Source organism: Mycteria americana, chromosome 6, assembly GCF_035582795.1.
Source record: "Mycteria americana isolate JAX WOST 10 ecotype Jacksonville Zoo and Gardens chromosome 6, USCA_MyAme_1.0, whole genome shotgun sequence".
Taxonomy (NCBI): Eukaryota; Metazoa; Chordata; class Aves; order Ciconiiformes; family Ciconiidae; genus Mycteria; species Mycteria americana.
Window position 1 is genome coordinate 59513297 of NC_134370.1, and position 21763 is coordinate 59535059.

The 21763-nt window shown below is 40.7% G+C and overlaps 1 protein-coding gene across 2 annotated transcripts; it reads left to right on the plus strand.

The window, feature by feature from the left end:
* The first annotated feature begins 331 nt into the window (after positions 1-331).
* GATM (glycine amidinotransferase) lies at positions 332-15439 on the plus strand. Of its 2 annotated transcripts, XR_012776249.1 has the most exons (10): positions 332-404; positions 834-1052; positions 6637-6832; positions 8066-8256; positions 9601-9738; positions 10033-10197; positions 12090-12153; positions 12255-12371; positions 13274-13404; positions 14339-15439. XR_012776249.1 is itself a non-coding variant. In XM_075506136.1 (9 exons), the coding sequence occupies exons 1-9, from the start codon at positions 336-338 to the stop codon at positions 14449-14451; spliced, it is 1272 nt and encodes a 423-aa protein (XP_075362251.1). In that variant the 5' UTR covers positions 332-335; the 3' UTR covers positions 14452-15439. The 2 variants fall into 2 exon arrangements, 1 of the variants encoding a protein (XP_075362251.1); XM_075506136.1 differs by lacking the exon at positions 13274-13404.
* The last annotated feature ends 6324 nt before the right edge of the window (positions 15440-21763 follow it).

Genomic DNA, 21763 nt, shown 5'->3' on the forward strand with positions numbered 1-21763 from the left:
TCGATCGCTCCAGCTGCTCGCTCGCCCCGACTGGCGGGGGGCGCCCCGTTACCCCTAGGCCGCCAGCGCGGGGGTGCCGCAGCGCGGGGTGCCGCGCCGCCGGGCGGGCCCCTCCCGCCGGGGCCGGGGCTGGGGCTGAGGGCCGGGGCTGGGGACCGGGACCGGGGCGCCGCCGCCGCCCATCAGCAGCCCCGCACGGGCAAGCGGCCGCCGCCCCCGCTGCGGCTCCGCGCCGCTCCGCGCCCCCTCGGCCAATGGGCGGCGGCGGGGGCGTGGCGGGCCGCCATAAAGGCGGCGGGCCGGGGGGAGGGCGCAGCTGCGCTGCTGCCGCAGGGATGCTGCGGGTGCGGTGTTTGCGCGGGGGCAGCCGCGGAGCCGAAGCGGCGCATTACATCGGCTCGCGGGTTGGTGCCGCGCAGATCCGCCGCCGGGCTCGGAGGGGCGGGGGTTGAGGATGCTCCGGCGGGTGCGGGCGTACGGGCGCGCTGCGGGCGGTGGTGAGCGGGATGGCAACGGGCTTCCTCGGCTGAGGCTCACCCGTGCATCCTCCCAGTTCAGCGGCACAGAGTTCGGTGACTCCAGTCGCCGCTGTCAATGCTGTGCTCCTATGTCGTTATTCTCCTAAACTGAGTGCGTTTTAAGGGGCGAATTGTCCCTTAAGCATCTAGTAGGCTGTGAATAAATTAGAATGGCTGTAACAAACTGTGTTTCTGTTAATGCTCCAAATAACGTACGTTGCTTTGGGATTATGGTGTAGGGCACTTGTGGACTGAACCGTTGCTTTTTGCCTTTTGTAAGGGAAACATAATTTTCATTCTTATTTTTATTTTAAGCTTGGAAGAGTCTTTACAGGATGGGTGCAGCGATCTTTCTGGAGCACCCAGGCAGCTACAGCCTCCCAGAACCCCTGTGCTGCTGATGACAACAAGGCTACTAGCCCTGTGCCTAAGGACTGTCCTGTTTGCTCATACAATGAATGGGACCCACTGGAAGAGGTCATTGTGGGAAGAGCTGAAAATGCTTGTGTCCCACCTTTTTCTGTGGAGGTTAAGGTAAACAATAAAAATAACCTTAAATAGGAAATAATGTGGGTTCTATATATAAAATTTGCTTAAGCTTTACAGTGCACAAGGTGTGGTGTTTATGCTTGAGGATTCTTCTTTCAAAGTAGTTGTTTACTTCTGTGAAATTTTACAGCATAGCCATGTAGGTGGGGGATATGCTTTTTCTTCCTACTTTCAACTGAATTAGCTGATTTAATGGAAGTCTGTAGTAGAGAGAATCTCTATTATGTACAGTCTGCTCTAGTAATATAGCCCTGATGCTGTCAAAGTACACGCTGTAGCATGTGAGATGGTTGGTAGGACTGATGAAAGTTTAATTGGGCTCAAAACTAAGTAGGGTTACTGCTTGAAAAAAAGTGTAGCTTTCTACTTAATAGTCTGAGAAAGATCGAGTTCTATAGCTGTAGACTAGCAGGACCATTATGTTTAAATGGCTCTTAAATAGCTCACTGGAACTCATGTGCTACAGGAAGTATTGTATGGAGATACATACTCCTCTGTTTTTCAGAGTTTTTCTGTGCCTAAAACTACAACAGCAACCTAAATAAATCCACATTTCTTTTGTTCTCTGAAATGTTGTGTTTTAAAACGGGAATACTCAAACAATGGGCTTGCTCCAGATTTTTATTGTGTACTTTACCTGGACTTTGAAGTTGCTAAGTATGTGTTGTCACCTGCATTTGTAGGGATGATCTTGAATTGTTCTCTTCCAGTGTCACAGTACAGTACTGCTTCCAAGGCAGCACGTAATCCGTGGCTATCACAGCAAAATGAGCTGGCACGCTACTTCTGCTGAAGAGACCTTAGTAAAATTTTAAAGGGTATCTTGACAAAGTTGACCAGAAGACCTCAGTTTAAAAAAGAAAGGAAATTCTTCTGATCTGACATTGAAGGAATGGCAAACAAAGATACTGAAAATATGCTTAAAGTGCTGGAAATGGTAGTTTAGAGGAAGTTTGGGATGTACTTGTGGAGAAGGCTTCTCTTCCCCCAGCCCCTTTCACATTTGTATATTTTTCTTTAGAATCTGAGCTATGATTCTGGGCAAAACTGTTTGGAGGAGTGTGAATGAATTACTGCAGCTTGGTAGTTCTAATCCCCAGATAGAAGAGTAATCATTTGACTTACATTGGGACATTTGAGATGATATCTTGGCCCCAGTGAGCGCAATGAAAACTTTACCACTGACTTTGTTATGACTTGCATTTACTCCTGGAAAGCTGGAGCTCAGTTATCAACCTCTGGAATCCTGTTTCAGACACTCCAAAGATACTCTAGCAGCTTCAGAAAAAGAATCGAATGAGGATTGGCATTTCTAATATACAAGTGTATGTATGTGCATTTATGTACTAAAACTGCCATAATGAATGTACGGAAAGAGCAAGGAAAAAAATTTTCTAGCTTTGTTACATTGAATGAGGCAAAATTCTATTCTCAAGTAGTGGCCAAGGGCTCTCTTTAATGTCAGAAAAAATACTCTCTCAAATGTCTAACTTAGTGTGACATGCTATACAGCTTGCCTGGTTCTAGTGCCTATTAAGCCATAACTAATAGAATGAGGTCAGAACTTCACTTTGTTACATGCAATATCAAAAGCTCAATGAGGAATGTAAAAGTATAGGATTACCTCTGCAATTCAAATACCTACAACTTGGGGTTAAAGCAAGCTTTAGCCTTGCTTTAGGTAAACTGCCAATTCTAAAGAATACATTGGCCACAACAGGTAATAGTAATAGAGCGTGCCAGCTGAGATGTGGTTTCCTCTAGTTTTCTCTGCTTTTGTCTTAAATTATGCTGTAGAAACTGTAACAGTAACTTTACCTGGAGGCATTGCTGAATAATCTAAACGGTAGTCCAAATCCTACCTTGCCAATACTGAAAGATATTAATAGATTCAGTTATTGGTCAAATCTCTGCTATGTGGCTGAAAGGTAAGGCGTGTGTGTGTTGCTCCAGTGTAATACAACAGCCAGAAGTCCCTGCTGCTGTCCATGTATGTAGCTATACTAGGGTTGACATGTATCGTATGCCTTTTGCCAACTATGAATCAGGGTCATTGGTTATAAAAACTGCAGTTTAAAACTAGTGAATTTGAGTTGTATAAAGAAAAATTGAGGCTTTGGACCTGAGATGCTTTAAAAAACACATCTCAAAGTAGAACAGTTTTGGTAAATACTTGCTTTGAGGTACTTCTAAGTTGTGTTTTAAGATTGTACGCATGTTTATTTACAAAATTTAAGTGCAGGAAGTATGGCTGCACTCAGCACTCTTGTACTTTGAGACGTGGTTTTGGTATACACAAATCTTTTTGCTCTGATGTAGGAATGATGTGCTTGGCATAAGAAGGAGGAAGGAATGAATTGAATAGGGAGCCCTACATATCTGATGAATATTAATGAGCTGACACTTCATTGCATATCCTTTTGGGAGCTTGAAATGGGCTGCGTAGGTTATGTAGAGGTAAATACACTATTGGGAAACGTGGGAAATCTTAACTAGGAGGTTAACAACTACATTAATTAGGAAGATGCCCTTTTTTTGAATTAGCAATTTAGTCAATAATCTCACCGTTCAGATGTATTATTCTGAAGCAGTTGACAGTCAAACAGTTGAGCTTTATAGCTTTGTACTCTGCAATGTTTTCCAGTATATTTTGTGAATAATAATGTATTTTTGGTGAAGAAGTATTGTAACCACAGATCACTATATCTTGAGTGAGAAGGTGGGAGGGGTGTTTGCTACTGAATTAGGCAAAAGCAATTTGATCTGAATTTCTGTTTTTATGTACTAAATTTAGTAACTGTCATTACTAGGTACATCTCGAGAACATTAACATTGATAACGTTAATTATTTTCCACAACAAATGTTTAAAATGTAGCAACTAGAAGGACAGATTCTGCTGTTTCTTAGAGACAATCTTTTCCTTACAGCACACTCTTAAATTTCTTTCTGAAAAGAGAGGGTTTTTCTTAAATGCTGCTACAGTTTCTCAGGTACTCTCAGACAGCAGGCTATACGGTGCATTGAGGAGACTATTTAAAACTCTTCTGTGTCTTGGCCATGGTACTTTTTGAACAGTCTGAAATGAGTTGTATGTATATGATCAAAGGGGCCTGAAATCTCAGCCCTGAATTGGTATGAAATAGATGTCCCAGTCATATAACCCTTTTCCCAGTTATTCAGAAGGTAGGGAATATGAGTGGTGTTATGGTGTTAACCCTTACTCTGTCTTAACTTTAAGTTTATGCCATCATATTAGTGCAACACAAGTGTCATTTCTCAGGTTTGAAAAAGGGCAGTACAAGAGGACACCTGGTGAAGAGACGACCTGCAACTCTTAGGAATTAATGATGTTCAAATACATCATGGCTGGCTCTGAAAATAACTAGCTTTACTCCATAGGGCACATTTGTCTCATTAGCAGAACGGGCTTCCATAGGAATGCTAGGCACTTCATATGATCTGCATGTGACTTCTCAACAGCTGGCAAGTCTGAGGTGATCAAATTACCCAAGACCTTGCTTAGAGAAAAAGAATAAATTCCTTCAGGAAGGATGGGAAGAAGCTTCAGTACTGGAGGAGCAGGATGGCCATGCTGAACCTTTGCCTGGGCTCTCTATATAAATGTTAAGGATGTCTAAAAGGTTGAATTTTCTCTTTCTTCTGTCTTACCTCTTTAGCATGAGGGCAAATATCCAGAAATACTAGAGAATACAGTGGATAGCCTGGATTGTTAAAGGAGATCAGGCATGCCTTCAGATGACTGGCCTTGCGTGCTCGGGGCTCACTGACAGTACTAGCACAAAAGGAAAATCATTGCATTGTTTTTGTCCAGAACATTGCTTTCTGGAAGGTAGTTAGGACTGCAGTGTGAGGAGAGAACCTCACGTTTGGGAGGGCAGGTTCTCCTGCATCCCACTGCTGTCATTCATGCTGCCTGAATGAGCAGGACTCTGGTAGAAGGGACCTGACCACTTGCTCACCTGTTCCTGACGCCTTCTGCTGTTGTTCCAGAAGGGCTCCATACGCACTTGCTCCTCTGTCATCTTAGTGTTAGCAGAGACCCATCAAAACTGCTGGTTTCACAGCTTATAAATCTGAAGTACTTTCAAAGATACACTGAACTGAAGCAGCAGCATTTGTTTTGATGATGTGTCTGGATTTTCTTAACCATGAGAACTAAGACATTATTTTGAATTAGTTTTTAATTTGAGAAGACTATCACAGGATTTCAGGAGCACAGGATTTAGGCCTGGACATGTTGTACTTGTCAGGGTTGAATTAAAACAAGTAAATTTAGTATCTCGTGCATTTTCTAGACTGCTGCTGTACCTGAACTATGGCCCCTTCTAGCCAACGAGGCATGTTACCTGTACTTGGGATGGCTTTAGAATTCCTCATGTCACCACTGTCACAGTATAGAAGTGAGGTTTTAACAAGGTGACTACAGATGTATGCATTTTGGAGATGAGCTCAAGGTTTTTTCATTTCAAAACATGTCTGCTAGCCTTATTAAATAGCAGAGTCTATAGGGTTTGCTGTGTTTAGTGTGTTTGTATAGGTCTGGTGTAATAAGGACCAAGTCTTTGATGGCCACTTGGCAGTATTAGCCACTAAATACTAACTGAAGTGTAATGTAGTCTCTCGGTTTTAATCTGTGATTTGATAAATAATGAGACTTTCTGTAGGGCTATGGCTAAAGAGGGGAAGAGACTTCTAGAAATACTTATTACATTATTTATAATAGTATTCCCATCAATAGAAACAAGTAATATAAGCTAATCCATCTATATCCAAAAATATGAGGAAATGAAATATCCCGAAAATCCCATCTAAGAGTCAAACTGAACTTGCAAGTGGGAATGAAATGTGTACGTACTTCTCCACATTCCAGAATGGCTTTCCCTCCTTTTTTCCTGCTGTTCCTCAGAGGACCTTTTTTCTTGGGCATCATGCCACATGTACAGTCTGTCAGCAGATACCAAAGCCATCTGAATGAGCTTTGAATGAGCTGAACCAGTTGAATGAGCCTGCTTAGCACATGCAGTTGAAACTTAACTTTGTTACTGTATGTAAGTATTTGTGAAGACATCAGGCATTCACAACTAGTCTAACACCTGCACTTATGTAAGTTTAATGACTGGACACATGCACATCATAAAACCTCTGAGTGAAACCTTGCCAATGGTGTGTATAAATAGAAGTAGTAAGGACAAAAAACAAAGACAGCAGAGTGCTACCAGGATAGGGATTCTCAACCAGGACTAATTGAGCATTTATCTGAAGCACTGAAGCTTCTCGCTTCCTTTTTTTTTTTTTGTCCTCTCCTGCCCCTTTATTTTAGAAGAATCAGCAGGACATAAACAATTCTTAGCAACTCTTCAAAATATTGCAGGAATCAAATATAAGGCACACTACGACATGTTATGGTCGTAACACATACAAAGCAATGGGAAGTCAGTGAAAGAACAAGAAGAAACTTTGGACATTAAGAATGTCTTATGCATCTATTTCACTCTACCAAAATAACTGATGCTTATTCTTTGTCACTTATCTGTCCTTTTGTTTTAGGCCAACACATATGAAAAGTATTGGGGATTTTATCAGAAATTTGGAGGCCAGAGCTTCCCCAAAGACCATTTAAAAAAAGCTATTGCTGAAATTGAAGAGATGTGCAATATCTTGAAAAGAGAAGGTGTAATTGTCAAGAGGCCTGATCCAATTGACTGGTCTGTGAAGTACAAAACACCTGATTTTGAGTCTACAGGTAAATGTTCTTCCATTGTTGAAGGCCTTGTCTGTTTAGCTCTTGTCTGAGACATTTTGGATGTTGTCTAGTCTACCTTCTTGCTTGGAGCAGGATTATTGCCAGTGCTAGATTAGGTCAGTGATGGCTTTGTGTAGCTATGACTTGGAAAATCTCCAGGGATGGAGATTCTGCCACCTGGTTTGCTGACCTGTTTCAGTGCTGCATGGAGATCCTAATGAAAGACATTGTCCTAATACCTAACCTGAACTTCCCACACCAGCATCTGTTGCCAGATTCCCTTGCTATGTTGTCAGTGCCACTACCAAGAAGTGTTCATCTGCCATGTTTAATGGCCCAGAAAGTAGCTGCAGGCTGTTACTGCTTTGTCCCCTACTTGCCACATGAAATAAGCTGAGGTTCCTCCACTTCTCCTCCCAGGTCACGTGCTGTAAGGCCCCCTGACTGTCTTGATAGCCCTTTGTTGGATCCTAGAGTTGGATCCATCTTAAACTATGGAGGCCAAAACTAGAAACAGCTTTCCAGGAGGATCCTCACTAGTGTCAAGGAAACTTGAAAGTCTCTCTACCTACTGGCCACATTCCTCCTTGTATGGCACCATGTGGCTTTGGTTATTTGCAGTGAGAGCACACTGGCTCATACTCAGCTTTGCATCAGGCGTAGTCTCCAGGCTCCTTTCATGTTAAATGTGTTCTTAAGTTGTTCTAGTGGAATTCAAATTCACTAGGGAACAGGTAATGGTAATGAAAAGTCTAATGGACTGCTTCCTGCACTAGTTCTGTGTTCCATCAAATTCCTCTTCTGTGCTATTACTTTTTAAAAGGATGGCATATAAAGAAATGAGGTCCACTTGGAAAACTTGCTACCTGTCTCATCACCTTTTAAAGTTGTCCGAGTAATTCATAAGCATTTGTCTAGTTCATTTCCATCAACCGGATTATGAAGTAGAGGCTTGTAGATTGTGGATGGCTTACATCTAGCTGTGAACTTGTTACGAGCGAGGCTTTGTAGCAAAACGTTGCATGTATTTTGAATAAAAAAATGTCACTCTGAAAACTTACTGAAGAATGTAAGGACCTCAAATTATGCGCTGGTTTCCTGACTTTTGTGAAGATGCTTTTTGCCAGTCTTTTGGATAGAAGTAATGGTAAAAAGGAGGGTGAAAAGCGAATAAGCTGAAAGAGCTGAGAAAAGCGTATTTGTCTCATAGGTTAATGGCCTTTTTCCTTTCAGGTATGTACGCTGCCATGCCAAGAGACATCCTGTTGGTGGTGGGAAATGAAATTATTGAAGCGCCTATGGCTTGGCGTGCTCGGTTCTTTGAGTACAGAGCGTATAGACGAATAATCAAAGATTATTTCAACTGTGGTGCTAAGTGGACAACTGCCCCTAAACCCACAATGGCAGATGAACTCTATGATCAGGTATTGTTCTCATTTTGCTTCAGAACCAGTTCTGGTTACACAGACTTTTGTCCATAGTTTCAACCTGATATCTGGGATTCACAAAATTGTGGTGGGGGGGGGGGTGGCGGTGGTGGTGGTGTGTGGAACAAAGCAACTCTTGAAATTTGTGGTTTTTCTAATGTATGCAAATTTTCTGTAGCCTTTCCAGGTGAAACTGAGCGTGTGCAAGTAGGGAATAAGAAACAGGAAGTTGTGCCTATTGAATTCAAGTCTGCTTTGAATTGTTTTGATTACTGGCTGTAACTTAGCATTACTAAAGAGGAAGGAATGCTAGAAAGACATTACAAAGATTACTTTAAAGAATTGAGATTCCCTGAGAATGTCCATATTTCCTGGGTGTATCAGGAAAGTGGGAAAGAATATATATTTTTGTCACAGAAAAAAAAAAAAAACTCAATCCTTGTTTTGTGTGATGATTAGTATTTTGAAAGTTACATAAAAGAAAGTGGAGGATCTAAACTGTGAGTATTTACCTTCCAAATATTTAAGTTAACATTTTCTTTTTTTTTCTTTTGTAATAATTTTGACTCAGACAATTTTGGTAGTTTCCTATAGGCCCCCAAATGCATTAGGACCTTGGGAAAAGCATCTACAATAAGTGCAGGAAGACTGGATGTGGAATGATTATAACTTTCTGGGAACAGTGACATCTTATCAATGATGCAAAGAAGTCTTTGTTAAACAAAATTACCTTCGAGTGATCTGTCAGTGTTAGAAGACTTCCAGAGCCTATTCTAAAGCATGCTTACTTATCCAGTAGCTTTTGATTGTGCTGTTTTTTCCACCTCATTTGTTCTTAATTGCATTGTTTCATTCTAAAATCTATTTAACTTCCTGGAGATCTACCTTCTAGCTTGAAGTACTGCTCCGTTCTAAAATGTGAAAAAAGCAGGGAGTCTACCTTTGTTAGGAAATAGCTTGCATACCAGTATTTCTGTCACTGTGCAGCGATTTGTAGGACTGATAGTTAAACTCCACTGGTAATTAATACTTTTGATCCAGAAGCCAGAATATTACAGAGACAGTGGCTCTGAAGAGCCAGTTAACTTCTTGGTGTAACTATTAGCTCTTCTCTCATCATCTATTCTTGAATGTGCTTAAAACCTTTTACTTAAGCTTCCACATTTATGCTTTCTTTTTTTTATTCTAGTAACAAGTAAACCAAACCACCTCCAAGGAACATACTAGCTATCAATATAAACATATTTTCTTCATTTCAAAATACTCTTCAGTAGCAAATAACTTGAAAACTTTCCCTTACCATCTCCACCCTAAAGCTATTACTCCTTTTTCTGTAACTAGGATTATCCGATCTGCTCTGTTGAAGACAGGCATAAACTGGCTGCTCAGGGAAAATTTGTAACTACTGAATTTGAGCCATGCTTTGATGCTGCTGACTTCATTAGAGCTGGAAGAGATATCTTTGTACAAAGGAGCCAGGTAAACAGAAGTTTATTCCAACAGTTTTGGTATCTATCTGAATGATTGATACTTGTATTTATGTCTTTTAAAATTCCTGAACAGCATTAAAATGATAGTGTTGACAAAAGAAGTTGCTATTTGTAGAATGTCTGATATACAGGATGAGACTGTCTTACAGCTAAGACGTTAGCTAAAGGCACAAACTTCTATTATTTTGGCTTTAAATATTTACTTAAATAAAACCTTAGATAAACTAAGCTTGGATGCAGTTTATATTCTAGCATAGTAAAACTGACTTTGTCCTGTTTCCAGGTGACAAATTACATGGGCATTGAATGGATGAGGCGACATCTTGCACCAGACTACAGAGTGCATATAATATCCTTTAAGGATCCTAACCCTATGCACATTGATGCCACTTTTAATATCATTGGACCTGATCTTGTGCTGTCTAACCCAGACCGTCCCTGCCATCAGGTAAGAGTGGAGCAGAGGGGAAAGTGTTTTGTGTTTAAAAGTGACTCAGCTGGATTAGGTCCCTGCTGGATAATTGCTAATCCACGAGTTTGTTTTGTATACACTTGAATAATATTAAATTACTGAATTTAAATAGCACTCAGGCAGTTGTTCAGGACCTTACAGATGTATCTGCATCTTGACTCTAGAACTTTCTTAGCAGTACAATGACCATTGCTCTCCCTCAATCTTCTGCTACTGCTCTTTGTGCTTTCTTATTGTGAAGCTAGGCAGATGTCTTGTGTGTTTCTTCCTATGTACATGGTTTAAATGTGATGAAGAGATCTGTTTTGTAATAATGTAGTATCAAAGCAAGTACATAGGATATACTACTGCACTGAACACTTCCACTCCTTCAATATATTAACTGTATCCAAGGAGACATTGAGGGTTTTCTGCTGTTCAGATGAATAATCCCTCTTTTTATTCTTATTTTGGAAGTCTCTGCTTTGGTGGTGTTAACTGTACCAATAGCAGGAGGCCGGTAATTGCTCAGGCATTCAGCTCTGAATAACTGTGCGAGAAATACTTTTTGAAGAGTAGGAAAGGAGAGACACGGTTCAGTATGTAAAACCTACTACTTCGCTCTGAGAAAAAGCTAATATTGCTAAACAGTGCAATCTGATCAGAAAGCCCTCCAGAGAGTAAGAGCTCATCTGTTATAGGCATGTTACTTGTGCTTGAGAATTTTTGTGAGGATCCCCATGATTTTGGGAGCTGTACAACCACATAGGAATAGCTGAGCTGACACTTAATCAGTGGGATAGAGCTGTGTGCAGCAGAGATGATGGAACCATGTGCACAGCACAGCTCTTAGAAGCAACGTTAGTCTCTTCACAGCAAGTGGCTTCAGTGGAAATAGTCCCATTGAATTACTGCCTCTTGTAATATCCATTATGAGAATATATATATATTTTTTGAAACAATCATAGTCTTTTCCTCCCCTCTTCCCTCCCCGTCTTCCATAATCTTACTTGCAAGAGGAGGCTCTTGGTCTCCTTGTGTTAAACCCATGTGCTGGGACTTTTTTCATGGAAAACTGCTGTCTGTGTAGATAGAAAAGATAGATGCAGCTTGCTTTCACAAAAACTGACTTGGCAGTTCTGGATGACCAGGAAATGGTGGGGAGTGCGGGTGACAGGGGGCTTGTCTTTAAAACCCTGGCAGGCCAGGCTGGTTATTGAGTTTTCAGAATCGGAGCTCCACCTCGTGGTACCGCTTGAATAAAGAGCTCTTCTTCCAAGTATCCAGACAATCAAGTGGAAAAGTCAATTCTCCTTAGCCAAATTACCCTCCTCTTATTTTTAACTTAATTGTGTAATTCTTAGAGACACAAATTAATCCCTAGGGTGCCTTTATTTTGTTCCCTCTGTTAAATAAACTGCATATGAAGTTTCTTATGAAGCATGATGTAAATGTAATTTTATGTGGTATTTTTGGTGGTTTTGTTTCTATAAATGGCAGTGTAATTCATATCAATGGCTTTTACAGTCATATGGGAAGAAATAATACCAACAATAAAGAATTCAATACTTTTGCACTGTTACTAGTATCTTTTACTTTACAGGCTCTAAACTGCATGGTTACCTTTTGTCTTTAACATATCTTAGTATACCTAGCATACGTAAAAACAGTAGAAACGAATGCTAGTGGTATGCAAAGTTTGAAAAGGTTTTAAAAAAAAGCTTGTATGAAAACTGGGGTTGTAGATGGAACTTGAATGAGGGCAAGAGTAGTGAACAGAGGGAAGGGAATGTCACGTATATTGAAGTAGCCTGAGAAAATGTGGCATAGATTGGAGGACATAATACTTTAAGAACCCTGTTTAGAATCTAATTAAATTGCTCTTTCAGATTGAGCTCTTCAAGAAAGCAGGCTGGACCGTGATTCGCCCCCCAGTGCCACTCATCCCAGATGGTATATTCGCTCTTTCTTTTCTAAGAATTCTAAGAGTATTCTTAAGAGTATTAATATGGGGCAGCATTGGTGCAGTAGAAGGTTCATTCTCGTGTGTTTAGATCACCCACTGTGGATGTCTTCTAAATGGCTCTCCATGAATGTCCTAATGCTGGATGAGAAACGTGTGATGGTGGATGCCAATGAGACATCAATTCAGAAGATGTTTGAAAATCTGGGTATGTCCTAACATATTTCAACATATACTTAAAACAAAATTATCTTGATACCAGCTATACAAATCAGGATGAATGGAGGTTTCACTTAAAGTAGTCAAAGCAGCCAGCACTGGAAAAGGTACTCAAAACAATTGGATTAGCAAGTAAGAATCATTTAGTTATTTCTCTCCTGAATACTTCAGTCATATGCATACGGGCTTCTTACATCTTGTGCTCCCTACAGCTTGCAGCAAATAAACATATGAGTAGCAATTAAAGTTACTACTAGCATGCTTTTGAATTAGCTTTTTAAAATGTAAAACTGTCTGTTCAGTTTGGAGGTCAAAATCCATCTTGGAGAGGTTGAGCGTGCATATTGCTGAGTGATGTAGAGCTGTCTATCCCTCACTGCCAAAATGCTTTCAGATTTTTCTAGTTTCAAACTCATTACACTTTAAACTGTCAAATTAAGGCCACTTAACCCAGGTATTTCTGCTCATTTATGGAGAATCTCAGTCCTGTGAGATCACCCTCATGATAGGGTTGCATTCATTTAGATATGCAGTGGCAGGAGAACTGTAACTGAATAAAATCTGAAAGTCTTATTATGCACAGTTAACTCCAAAGACAAATAATATGGACTTAATCTGAATTTATGCAGTTAATCCAACTGTTTCCATCACTCTGGGAGGGAAGGATGTAGATAGATCTACTTGTGGCTCATAGTTGGTTAGTAGGAGGGTAGTCAGATTGCTTGGTGCTACAGCCAGCTGACTATTGCTGCAGGAGAAGTACATGGTGATGCAAAAGTTGACAAGGTAGAAAGAACACTGGTGGGTAGATGAGAAGTCAAGTGAAGTGAGGGATCATTGTATTGCAGAGTAAAAGATAATACTCCCTAATAGCAAAAGACTCCTTTAAAGGGAGAAAAATGATGGGAAGGAGAGAATGATCCAAAGGTGGAAGATAGCAACTGTGAACCTAGAAGAAGGGTTGGTGCCATGGATGTGAATGCACTTATTGAAGCTTCCCTCAAATCTGAGACAGATTGCAGGTGAGAACCATGCAATCTAATGCTTTAATCTGCTTTTAAAGGCTGGCTGTACAACCTTTAGTGCATCACTTAGCTTTTCAAACTTACGCTGTTTCAATTCTCTGCATGAGCAAGGAGCTGAGGATTTATAAATGCTTGAAAGTAATTTCAAAATTGAGGCCATTAATGCTAATCATGACATATCTTTCACACTTGAACTTCATAGTCTGTGTGAGTTCTAAATAAACTCCTGTAGTCGGTGCGTTCCTAGGACTGAGATGGGTCTACTGGGAACAAAACTATTGCTGACCTAGATGATAGATTCTACTGAGCTGCTCCTGAAAGTACCAAGAAGCAAAAAGGCAAACTTCATAACAGAAAAGACTTCTGATCCTAGTCTATCTGTCAGGACTTTGTATATGCTGAGCCACAGCTGAAACATCAGAGCTGAAAAGAAGTGGGAGGAAGCTTAACCTAGGTAGTAAGTGTAACAGCCTCTTTCCCCTTTCAGAGAAAGAGGGACTCAGAGCTCTGTACTTTGAATGCTTCTTTTCTTGAAAGGCACTTGAAAGACACTTAGTGTCTGAACCATAAATGCTCACACAGATTTATGTAAATGTGCCCTGGTCATGTATTGTAGTAGAATTTCAGCTAATTCTTCACATACTGCAAAAACTGAATTTTTCTTTTTATTACTGGCACATCAAACACCAGCTGTGCTCCAGGCACTGTGTATTCCTGAGAGTATCACTAGGATAAACAAGCCAGCTATGTTCCTAGCTTGTTCTCTGCCTAGAATTTGGGAAAAGAAATTCTTAACAAATGAGTAGGAAATACTTTCCGTACTTGCATCTAGCCATATGATCTGATAAAGCATTATCTAATGTCCTGATCAAAGCTTACCACATGAATTTGATATTTTAATTTTAAAGTATGCAATGTATGTTTCTTGCAGGCATTTCTACAATTAAAGTGAATATTCGCCATGCCAATTCATTGGGAGGTGGTTTCCATTGCTGGACATGTGATATCCGCCGCCGTGGTACCCTGCAATCTTATTTTGACTAGTTATGAGCCAGATAGGCAGCAATGGTTCAGCTTCTAAAATAAGCATAGGAAATTAACAAATGAATTTCACTTTTGTTAAAACAACTGCATGAGCTCTAGTGCTTGATCAGTGGTGTCCTTACAGTGGTCTGGTAAATGATTTATTCTTACATACTCCTCACTTTCAGCTGTATAATTGAAACTACTTCCATCAGCAATACAGGTTTTCTGGCTGGCTTTTTGAAAGACATCCTTCATCTATGAGCCATTTCACGTTGTCTTTGAATGTAAAAACTTGACAAGATAGCTAAAGGGTCTTGCTAGAATAGCTTGGCCACTAATATTGGACATCTACCTCTGTCTAGTTACTCTATCAAATAGGCAGCTTGAAATGTTAAACTTGAGTAAACTTTTCTTACTCTTTTTAATCAGGCTGTTGTTCTAATATATTCATGTTTACTGAAGTTAAAATAGATGCAACTGTACAGATCTCTTATGGAACCACATAATTTTATAATATTTTTCATGTTGAGCCATACAGATATTTACAGAGAATTTCCAGTATGATTTAACTTTTAAAACACGTTCACTTACTTCCTGTGTCCTTCTACATTTTCTTCTGATGCATTTGTCATGCATCTGAATACTTTTTTTATATTGCTTTTTGTATTGCTGAAATTGGTTTTTATTTAACTTTTAAGTGTACAAATGATAGCTAATATTCTGCTTGTACAGGTTTCACTCTGAATTGTTTACATAACTTTAAAAAAGCATGAAACAAAAAACCCACCAACAACCCCCCTCTAACCCTAAACCTCTGACATCTTACAACCCCTTCTTCCTCCAGCTGTAGCAGATATAGAAAGATGTATCAAACATGCCAGATGCTGTGAAGGAACTGAGTATTGATTATTGAATATGTACTTTTTATGCTAATAAAGTTTTTTGCATTCTCAGTTTGTTGTCCTTCTGATAATGAGTAAGCATGAAAGGTCAGGATGCATACGTGTTTTTAGAATACACATGGAAATACAAAATACATGTGGATGTTTTTTTCTCTCTCTGTAAAATGTGTGACATCTTGGGCACTTGTATAATGCAGGAAACCCTTGTGCTCTATTGTTCATATAGTATGCTTCTGTTTTGCACAGAAGTATGACTGGTGGGGGAAAGTAACACTAACAGATGTTTCTTACAAGACCGTGGAGGAATCTAGTAAGTCAGGCAATGCAGTGCACCGCGACAGAAAAGGTCTTGCAAAATCAGATGTCAGGCATAACATGCTCACATATAACCTAGTATCACCCTATAAGCCAAATGGCCATATTTTACCCAGAGCTGGGTAGGACTAAAGAATGCTAGAATGCTTTAAGATATGCCAAACTGGAAGAGCTAATGAGACAGCTGCTACCACTTGACTGCATAGAGATGGTTCCTCTTTTCCCTTTAAAATGAAGGCTCTTTAGACAAGGGACATTTGTCCGAGTCTTCCTGTAATCAAGCTTTGCTTTCCAATATTGACAATGGAGCTGGACAGCTGGGTAAAGGAGTGTGCACAGCAGCCCCTCTTTCCCATTGTTCTGCATGCTGTAGTGCTGAAACGATGTCTGTGTGCTTGTGCTTGGCATAAGTAATCACAGGGTACAGCTGAAACTATTAAACACCCTGGCCAAATGTGCCTTAGTAGCAGGACACATGCACCCGTGATACCTCCAGGATTAAGGAGACTGTATTCTTATATCATGTTATACATGACCCCTACTTGACAGGGCAGTGGTGCTTTATATGAACATTACAAATGCCTGACTTCATCTCAGTATACTCTTCTGTAGCAATTGTGGTATAGGACCATCACAATTTCTTTTTTTCACCCTAAATGCACATGACTGACCCCCAGTGATGAAAGTAATGCATGTGCCACCACTTTAATGTTCCCTTTCTCTGGAAGACACCCTGCTGCCTGCTCTGATGTGATCAGTCATTTCTTTCTTGTTCTTCAGAGCAAGAGGAAAGGAAGGATTGGGGGGATGTCTGCCTGTTTATTCTGATAATGAAGGTGTAGTTCCTTCAAAAATAGCATAGACTGGAGATTTTGATGTCACAGGGAAACACTCACAACACATTTAGCTTCAGCATTAGACTAATAGCTTAGGTTTAGTTCCCGATAAATGCTTGAACTCTAAAGTTTTTCAGTTACCACCGTTTGTATGCTATTCTGATTTGTAGTGTTGAATTAAGGCATGGGTTTCCAATGGTGAACATGACTGAAAAATTAGAAAGAACCTTGGGTAGTTGTTTATACCCATCTGGGAGAAATGCAAAAAGCAAATTGCAAAAAATCCACAAGGGCTGTAATTCACCCTTTGTATTAAATTCATTTTTTTCAGTTTGAGGGGAAAAATGCTGGAATTCTTTTTTAGCCTTTTCTGTTTTGTATGGATTCTCACCCCTGTGATTCTCAGGCTCTGTTGCTTGTGGGCTGTTTCTTTTTAGGCATGTGATGCACTTCCATGGAACCACGTACTCTTTGAATCTACTCAACACTTATGTGTTTTCCTGGGATTTTACAGAAAGTGTAGTAATTATTACTTTGATCACAAATACATAAGCCCTAATACTGGCACAAAGCTGTCTTTACAGCAGGCCTGTCTCACTGATTTTTTTTTCTTCAGTTCATTTTAGGAAGCTGAAATAACCAACCCAACCAACCAAAAGTACTGACTAGGAAGTTTAGGCTTCTAGTTTAACAGGAAAGCAATGTTTTTACTATGCTTTCCTATTTAGACCATGACAAAAAATAGATTTCAGAGTTTCTAATGTCATAGTTTAGCTTTAGCTTTCTTATTTGTAATACTCATTTGAAGAGCACCTTCAAGGATTAATATAACTTTTCTTTCATAACCAGGAATTTTGTTGTTTTACTTAGCATGACGTTAATACACAGATTAGCTGGAATCGCTTCCTTTCTGTACCCTTTTGGGTACAGAACTGACTTGCGTTTAAAAAAATCTGGGTATAGTCTCAAAGGATCAGAATTTTTCTTTTCCATTCATAAAAGAAATTCCATTCAGAAAAGGACATTATTCAGCACCAAATTTAGGTGCCAAAACTCTGACTTTATAAACATTTCAGCCTTTTCCTAGCTTTTTTGCTTATCCCTTATCAAATGTTCTTTTTTAATCTTAAACTGAGCACACAGTACCAAGTCTTTCTGCCTGGAAACCACCAGCGTGCTTCTGAAGTTGTTTGGCTTTTTTCTTTGGTGATACAAGGTCTTTTACCTAACCCTTGGAGGTTTCGACTGGTTTGGGAATAGGCTTGTCTCTTAAGTCACCTTTCCTTCAACAAGGAAGGCAGGGGAGTTGTTCCATATGAGCAGCAGCTTTCTGTTCAATTTCCGTAGTGGTGTCAGAGTACGGATTGGAGAGACAGGCTAGCAGAAATGCAGTGACGTGAGGAAGCGTTACTACCATCATTTTGGGACAGGGGATCTGGTGGTGTGAATATTTTTGAGACCTTCTTAGACCTGACTCCTTCACTGACCTTAAATTGGTCAGTTAGCCGATCCATTTCCACGTAAGTTAAAATGGAGCCACACTTAGGTACTCCATGAGGTATAGTGATGGTTAAACAATAAATGCCTGGAAACTGCTCCAGCCTACAAAAGTGCTGAAGACTATTTGGGAACCCTGTGGGATCCTGTGTAAGTCTCCTGCAGCACAAGACCAGCGAGAACAAAGTTTGTATCTCCCCTGGAACTGCAATATCTTCCCACCGGTGCAGGGAGTATAAGAATTTATTCACAGGTACGTTTACAAATGTCCCTGGGGTGGATATGCATGTCTGTATTACCAAAGGTAAAATTACCGTGTCTCACAATTTCTTCTGTCCTATCAGTGTTATTCAGAGATATGATTGTGCCGCTATAGCAGAGAATTTATGAAGTGGACAATGCAATGATAAAAAAAGTTCAAAGGTAAATTTTAAGCTCTAGTGGCTTTCCTTATAGTTGAAGAACTTGAAAAATGCTGATGAGAAGCAACATTTTCCCCAGTAACCCATTGAAGAGGGAGTGATGCAGAGACAGCAAAACCTTTAGAGGAATCGTAAAGGGAACATGATATATAATATTGTTATGGTGGATGCCACCACATAATACTGATACATATAATCTTCCAAGTTATTTTTATTCTTGCAGAGAGGGAGGTCAGCCCGTGTCACAGTTGGTTTTGGTTAGACAAGACCCTGGCAATAGGAATCTACAGTGAGAAACAGAGGGGCTTGGTTTCTGCTTTGATATCTAATTACAAGCACATTTTTAAGGCCAAATTACATGTGGGCAACAGGATACTATTGGCTGGAGGGAGCAGGCATGATGGTGTTTGACCACCTCTGTTCCCAGCTGCAGTTTATATGTAAATAAAGCAAATTAAACGTGGGCTGGACTTGAATTCTCCATAATTTGTTTTTCACTGGCTGAGAAGGCCTTAAATACTTGCTATTGCTTGGCAGAAGGTCAGCTTCAGCTTTCAAAATAGACGGCACCATCAAAAGAAGTAGCAGAAACACAGACCTGACTAGGAGGCCTAAAATACTGCATCAATTAGAGCCGTAAGGATGAGGAAAGGTGATAAATCATTTGCCTAATCTACAGAGAGTTTTTCAGGGCCAGCCTAGCTCAGCTGCAGGGAATTAGCTAACCACTCCCGGGGCAGGGGCCTTGGGGAGCTAAGATTTTCCTTCCATTTTGCTTCTGAAACGTGGCTGCAGTAAGCTCACTGGTTATGAGAAGCCCTGTGTATTTGCACAGATGCCTGTAATAAAGATTCTTCATGTTTGTTTTTTAGATAAGATGCAATTCTTGAAGTCTCAGTGCCAAACCAGAGAGGATGTGGAAAGAAGGTAAAGTCTTTGAGACAGGGACAGCTTCCTGCTGTATATCTGTAGTTCATGGCTGGGAACGCTAAGTGCTGATACGATACAAAGGGGGGAAGGAGGGGGGTTTTTTTGCCCTACTTAGTGGGCAGAAGAGAAAGAATGGTTCTCGCCAGTCAGTTGCTTCAGGCTGTGTCTGTACTAGCAGAAAATGGTTGTTTCTTGTTTTGGTATATCCTGAATGTTTCTGCTGTCTAGCTTAAAATACTCTCTTGTGGTTCTATTTTTTGGCATCCATGTGATTAATAACCCAAACTGCAATTCGGTGGACAGTTCTGCAACTGCTATGTCAATGCTTAAGAAGGGTAGGCTGATGTCTGCGTGACTCCATATAAAATTAGTCTTGGTTTTTAGATCAAAAATTAGGCCCACTGGGGAAAATAACTTTTTCTCTGGTTTTATGCAGTGCTGGTGGAAATTAGATTGTTGGATCCACAGACATTTCTGCTAGTCAAAGAAGTTGCTAGAGTTGAATTCCCTGTTCCAGCCTCCCAGGCTGGCCGCGGCTCTTTATTCCTGCTAGGGAGAGAACGCAGCGTGTTCATCTGTGCTGAAGCTGTCAGGATGCCCCTCAGCCTCTGGCATTTATCACTTCCCAAGAGGGTCTGCTTCTGCTTTCCTTCTGCTAGAGCATTCTCAGAGCTTAATTAAGCAGGCAGGAAATAGCTTTATGATAATGAATGATGTCCCAAGTTAGTGGTTCATTCATTAGTTTATAGCGAATTGTCACAATTTATGAGTTAATGAAGTCAGATGTATGAATGAGAAACAGAACCTTCCAGTTTCTTGCTGCTATGTTATTTTCACAAGCTTGGTAGTGTGAGGAACTGGGTAGCCCCACAAAAACCAGACTAGCAAATCCAATGCATGCTCGGTAACAGTTTATACCATCTCCTTGCTCCCTCTATGTCTTGCAGGACAAGAATGAGGGGGAAGCTATTTGGCTGAGAACCATATAGGGTAACATGAAGGTGATTCCAGCTGGCAGGGCTCAGCAGGAGGAGGAACTGGCAGAGACTAAGGTAACTCCCTCAGGTGCGTTGATCTGTCTGTTATCTACGTGGATGATAGTTTAGGGACCTGATAGACTTAACTGTGCTTCTGCAGGTTCCCACGTAGAAAAAAGTGTAGAAATACTATTTTGTGTTTCTGTGTTGGCATCTCATTGGTGTTGTTTCCTGATGTGTAATATGCCTGTCCTACCGCCTTAGAGCAGAGCTATAGTGAAGTAGGAAAAATTTATTTATTTATTTATTTATTTTAAGTGCCAGCGTTTGCCTTTAGGGAGTTTTGGATCTTTGCCTCATCTGGTTGCGGTGTCAGATGGTAAAGTGACCAACCCAGTGTGACTGTAACTGTGGCATTGCCACGTTTGAGGCGCTTGGGAGAAAGGCAGATTCTGAGAACTGCATGTGAGGTGCTCAGAATTATTAGAGCCAGATAATAAAAGGTAGGTCTGTACTTAAAGATAGAGAGAAGCACCTTATGGGACTTAAATGCACCCACATCTTAGACAGCATGGCAGAAACAGTATAATGGACATGACGATCTCTTGCCCTACACCTGCTACAGCTCTGACCATAAGATCCAGTTGGCTCTGAGCACAGCTGGGCTCAGATGCAGACATTTCACCATTGCCTGGCACTTCTTTCTGTCTGATTTTGTAGGATCTCGCATTCGTGCTTCCCGGGCACAAAGGATAACACACAGCAGTGTGAGGGGATGAAGGCTGAGTTGTTAATGGCTGTGTTTGTGTATAGCACTTGAGGCAACACTAATTCCTCCTGGGCTTTCTCTGCAGCTGCGGGGAGTGAGGTGGAAAGGGTGGTCATTGCGGCTTGGCTGCCCGGCAGCTACTCCATGGCTTCAGGAGAGCAATAAGTGTTTTTTTAAAGTCATACCTAACCTTTCCTTTCTCAAGTATGATATCTCACCCTCCATGTTTGAAATACTCAGTCTTGCCTCCATCTTTTTATTTTATGTTCACGACTGTGGCAGATGAATTTTTAGCTGGTTTATGGACCTGGACCTCCTGCACCTATTTTTTTGTGACTGACGGTAGTTACTTTTGGGGTTGCATCTCTACATGATTTGAAATCTGTGGGAGTAGTCTCATTTCTTTTCCACTGAACAATCAAAAAATAATCTCTGCCTTTGCACTGCTCTTTATTCCCATCATTTGGGAGATATTGCGCTGTGCTGTAGGTGCTGTTAACACAGCACAAGAATCCTATGTAATTGCAGCTCTTTATTCAAGCATTTGTTAGTACTGATGGATTTGTCTCCTTAGTCATGTAGGTCTCATTTTGTTCACAAGATGGTGTTGATATTCTGCCCTTATCGTGAGCTCTGTGCCAATGAAACCTTCATTGAGGCACGTACCCTAAAAAGACCTCGT

Excerpts from the sequence above, each read along its gene's own strand:
- GATM (XM_075506136.1), top strand. The coding sequence starts at position 336 with ATGCTGCGGGTGCGGTGTTTGCGCGGGGGCAGCCGCGGAGCCGAAGCG. Across the intron at positions 1,053-6,636 it reads CTTTTTCTGTGGAGGTTAAG|GCCAACACATATGAAAAGTA; the intron begins GTAAACAATAAA and ends CTTTTGTTTTAG. Across the intron at positions 6,833-8,065 it reads ACCTGATTTTGAGTCTACAG|GTATGTACGCTGCCATGCCA; the intron begins GTAAATGTTCTT and ends TTTTCCTTTCAG.